The sequence below is a fragment of the Babylonia areolata genome, chromosome 29 (assembly GCF_041734735.1).
Source record: "Babylonia areolata isolate BAREFJ2019XMU chromosome 29, ASM4173473v1, whole genome shotgun sequence".
NCBI lineage: Eukaryota > Metazoa > Mollusca > Gastropoda > Neogastropoda > Buccinidae > Babylonia > Babylonia areolata.
The window spans coordinates 18,170,144-18,174,997 of record NC_134904.1 but is presented as its reverse complement, the minus strand read 5'-3'; the positions used below and the strand labels follow the sequence as shown (position 1 = coordinate 18,174,997).

The 4,854-nt window shown below is 49.5% G+C and overlaps 1 protein-coding gene across 1 annotated transcript in view; it reads left to right on the top strand.

Moving 5' to 3' along the window:
* Window positions 1-4,131, top strand: part of LOC143274607 (uncharacterized) — a 57,872-nt gene extending 53,741 nt beyond the window's left edge. Inside the window, exon 4 of the mRNA XM_076578474.1 lies at window positions 4,086-4,131. Within this exon, the coding sequence (XP_076434589.1) occupies window positions 4,086-4,131 (46 nt within the window). The remainder of the gene's footprint in view (window positions 1-4,085) is intronic.
* The last annotated feature ends 723 nt before the right edge of the window (window positions 4,132-4,854 follow it).

Below are 4,854 nucleotides of genomic sequence, written 5' to 3'. Positions count from 1 at the left end.
AAAGGATACCTGTTTGACCTACCTAACTTAGCACACTATAAAGGATACCTGGTTGACCTACCTAACTCAGCGCACTATAAAGAATACCTGGTTGACCTACCTAACTCAGCACACTATAAAGGATACCTGGTTGACCTACCTAACTCAGCGCACTATAAAGAATACCTGGTTGACCTACCTAACTCAGCGCACTATAAAGAATACCTGGTTGACCTACCTAACTCAGCACACTATAAAGAATACCTGGTTGACCTACCTAACTCAGCACACTATAAAGGATACCTGGTTGACCTACCTAACTCAGCACACTATAAAGAATACCTGGTTGACCTACCTAACTCAGCGCACTATAAAGAATACCTGGTTGACCTACCTAACTCAGCACACTATAAAGAATACCTGGTTGACCTACCTAACTCAGCACACTATAAAGGATACCTGGTTGACCTACCTAACTCAGCACACTGTAAAGAATACCTGGTTGACCTACCTGACTCAGCACACTATAAAGGATACCTGGTTGACCTACCTAACTCAGCACACTATAAAGGATACCTGGTTGACCTACCTAACTCAGCGCACTGGTCAAGCCTGAAGAGCCAACCCTAGGTGTGTATACAACATAAACAAAAACTGAATGAAAATCGAAATTAAGAAGAAGAAGAAGAAGAAAAGAAGTAAATAAGTTGAGATAAAATGCCCATGAATGATACAAAGACTTACAAGACTAAAAATGTGCAACGTTCAGCGAACATGTGTACACTCATACGTGTACTCATGATGCTCACCAGCAGAACAATTGCACACACACACACACACACACACACACACACACACAAACACACACACACCTGACAATATATATATATATATATATATATATATATATATATATATATATATATATATATCAACAGACAAGTACGAAACAAAGTTGTTATACTGAGAACAAAAACCCTCACCTTTTTTTCTTTGAACCATTTAAGCTGGGCTGTATACCTCAGCCGGTTTTAGGGGGGATGTTCTATTTCTTCTCAAGGATCCTTTTTTTTTTTTTTCATTTTCTCGCTTTGGATTCTCGCAACGCAAGTCAAATGCGACAATTGTCGGAATGTGTGTCACCCTGGAATCTGTCGGCCGTGATCGCGAATTTTTCTCGATGTCGTCTTCTGAGAAGTGCCGGAAATGATCCATCTCCCTCGTTGAAGAGTACTTAAATAGCAAATAGTATCATGAAAATAAACAGATAAACAAGATGCTTGTCATTATAAAGTAATCTGGTCTTCATAATCAGTGTCTGCAGCTGGACATCTTTGCTGGGGTTCAACAACAAAAGACAAATATGAATTAGCTGACAGGGGAAATAAAAGCTCAAATTGTATGCACTCAGAATGGACAGATGATCACTGTTTATAAGCAACGGGGTTGACTCTCTTTCTTTCCCTTCTCATGCGGGTATTCACTTCTGGGTGTCACCCCCCACTACACACACGCAGAGAGGCATATATATATATATGAGGTCAGGTCAGGGGCATAGCCCTTGCTACTGGTACCATGTAACCCAGTACTACCTGCCGCATGTGAAGTCTCCCAACGACGGACCAGGGTGAGGAGGAAACCTTCCCCAACGGCCGTTGTGAAGGCGGAAGACGGGATGACCAAAGGGCAGGAGGAGCTCTTATCCTTGGCTGGAAATCCTCGTAGGAGACGGAACTCCGAAGAAAAAAACTGCACCCGCCGAGGCCATCCTACACGTGGCAGTATCTGCGCCTGTGGGACTGTGAGCGTCGGTAGGCGAGAGAGTGGGGAAGGGACGGCACAATTCCTCTTCACTAAAAAAAAAGTCACCTGTGCTGGTCAGGCAACCAGGCTAATGTCAGAACGACGAGCTAGCCCTTCAACACCCAGCTTTCCCAAGCCCTGCGGCGATGGAGAAGTGGTAACGGGGACAGGCAGAGGATGCTGCTGGCAGTTCCTAGTCACGACTCTGCACGCAGGCGGCTGTGAGGTGATGGTCGTCCGCCGTAGATTGGGGCAGATGCGGCGGCGCCCGTATACTCCCACAGTGTCAGAGCAGCCCTTTTTAGGGACAGCACTGCTCTCCCTACATGGGGAAGGGGAGATAAAAGGATCCCTAAACAAAGCCTGTCTCGCCTAGTACCTAGTAGGAAACCGCACCTACTTGGACATCCAACACTTGCGGTCGAAAACAAACAAAAGAAAGGAACCAGGAGTCATACCCTGACTCTGGGTGCCTGGAATGTTCGCACCCTTTTAGACAGAGACGACAGACCAGAAAGGCGCACAGCGCTCATTGCTAGAATGCTTGATCGCTACCAGGTGGACATAGCAGCCCTGAGCGAAACCAGGTTTGCCGGTGAAACCCAGCTGGAGGAAGTTGGATGGGGCTACACCTTCTACTGCATTGGGAAGCCAGATGGCACCCCAAGAATCTCAGGCGTGGGCTTTGCCACACGAACCAAACTTGCACGACAGCTTGACAGTCTTCCACGTGGGATAAACGATAGGCTGATAACCCTGCGTCTGAAGCTGTCCGAGGATCACTTCTCCACAGTCATCAGCTGCTATGCCCCGACGATGACCAACCCTGATGACATCAAAGAAGCTTTCTACGAGGAGCTCAGCCGCACCATTTCAGCGGTAGACAGAAAGGACAGGCTGATCATCCTTGAGGATTTCAAAGCCCGCGTCGGCATGGCCAAAAGTCTAGTACAGCACGGCACTGGCAAGTGCAACTCCAACGGACTGCTTTTGCTCTCGTTCTGCGCGCAGCATGGACTGACCATCACCAACACCCTCTTCTAACAAGCGGACAAGTACAAGAACACATGGACGCACCCCCGCTCCAAGCGATAGCACATGCTGAACTATGTGATTGTCCGGCAGAGGGACAGAGGTGATGTTTCCATTACACGCTGCATGAGAGGAGCAGTCTGTTGGTCGGACCATCGCCTGGTGCGCAGCGAGATGAACATCAGACTTGCACGCAAGCTCCAACCAACCAGGCAGAAACCCCCAAGGAAGCTGAACATCCACCGCCTCTCTATCACCAAGGACGTGCTGCAGCAGCAAATCCAAGCAGCTCTCCAAGAAATTCCTGCATCGACTGATGTAGATGAGGTATGGAGCACCTTTAGAGATGCAGCTACCCCACAGCTACCAGTCAATGACTCGCAAGCTGCCCCTCCCACCAAGGCCGGGATCCAGAAGGCCCTGAAGCTGACAACGTCAGGAAAAGCACCAGGAGCGGATGGAATCCAGGCTGACATCTACAAGTATGGAGGCGAGGTGCTGACAGACAAGCTGACTGCCCTGTTCCAGTCTATCTGGGAGAGAAGGGAGGTCCCCAAGGATTTCAAGGATGCTTCAATTGTCTACATCTACAAACGGAAGTGAGACAAAAAACCCTGCGATAACCACCGTGGAATCTCTCTCCTCTGCATCGCCGGCAAGATCTTCGCCTGCTTCATACTGAACAGACTGGTTGACGATGTCTCCAACACAGTCATCGCTGTAGCATAGTGCGGCTTCCGCTCACTGGGCAAGGGAACATGTGACATCGTGTTTGCCGTACGCCAGATGCAAGAGAAGTGCCGTGAGCAGAACAAGGAGCTCCACATGGTCTTTGTAGACCTGACTAAGGCCTTCGACATGGTGAACCGCCGTGGTCTATGGAAGATCCTCCTAAAGTTCGGCTGCCCAGAGAGCCTAATCCAGCTAATTGCGTCATTCCACGATGGCATGCAGGTGAGAGTACAGGAAAATACTGACATGTCGCATCCGTTTCCTGTGGTAAATGGAGTGAAGCAAGGCTGCGTCCTGGCACCCACACTGTTCTCCATTCTCTTCTCTGCCATGCTGATTGACGACTGCCAATACTGTGACCAGGGCATCTACATTCAGTTTCGCACAGACGGCAAACTTTTCAACTTGCGGCGACTCCATGCCAGGTCCAGGGTGTTTGAGGCACTGTTGAGAGAGTTCCTCTTCACTAATGACTGTGCGATTGTTGCACACACCCATGAGAACATGCAGTTCATTGACAGGTTTTCAACCTCCTGCAGGCGCTTTGGACTCACCATCAGCCTCAGTATGGCCGAGTCCATGTAGCAACCAGCCAGCTCACAGAACACCAGTGCCTCCCCCCCCCCCCCTCCCACTCCCCCCCTCCCCCCACAATTGCAATCAAGATCAATGACACAGAGATCAATTCAGTCAGTTGACACGACAAGTTTTGCTACCCGTGGGCAGCACCCTATGCAGCAACGGAGCCCTTGATGCAGAAGTGTTGCTGCGCATCGCCAAGGCCAGCTCCGCCTTTGGCAGACTCAACAACAGGCTGTGGAACAACAAAGGCATCAGGCTCAGCACCAAAATCAAAACCTACAGAGCTGTTGTGCTGACCACCTTGTTGTATTGCTGTGAAACATGAACGACGTATCGCCGTCACATTCAACAACTTGAGCAGTTTCACCAGAGATGCCTACGAAAGATCCTCGGCATAACGTGGCAAGACCGACAGGGTCCAGTCTCCAAACTCCAGGTCCTAGAGAGGAGCGGCCTGCCCAGCATCGAAAGCCTGCTGATCCAGTGCCAGCTACGCTGGACAGGACACGTTGTTCGCATGACAAACAGCAGGATATCGAAGATGCTCTTGTATGGCCAGCTGAATGAAGGCCACCGCGACTGAACTTGGAAGACTCTGCAAGCGCTTCAAAGACACCTTGAAGACAAACCTCAAAGCCTGTGACATAGACATCGCTTCCTGGGAAGCTGATGCCCTTGACCACTCTCGCTGGAGGATGCTGCATGTGCTCTAGTGGCATAAAGACG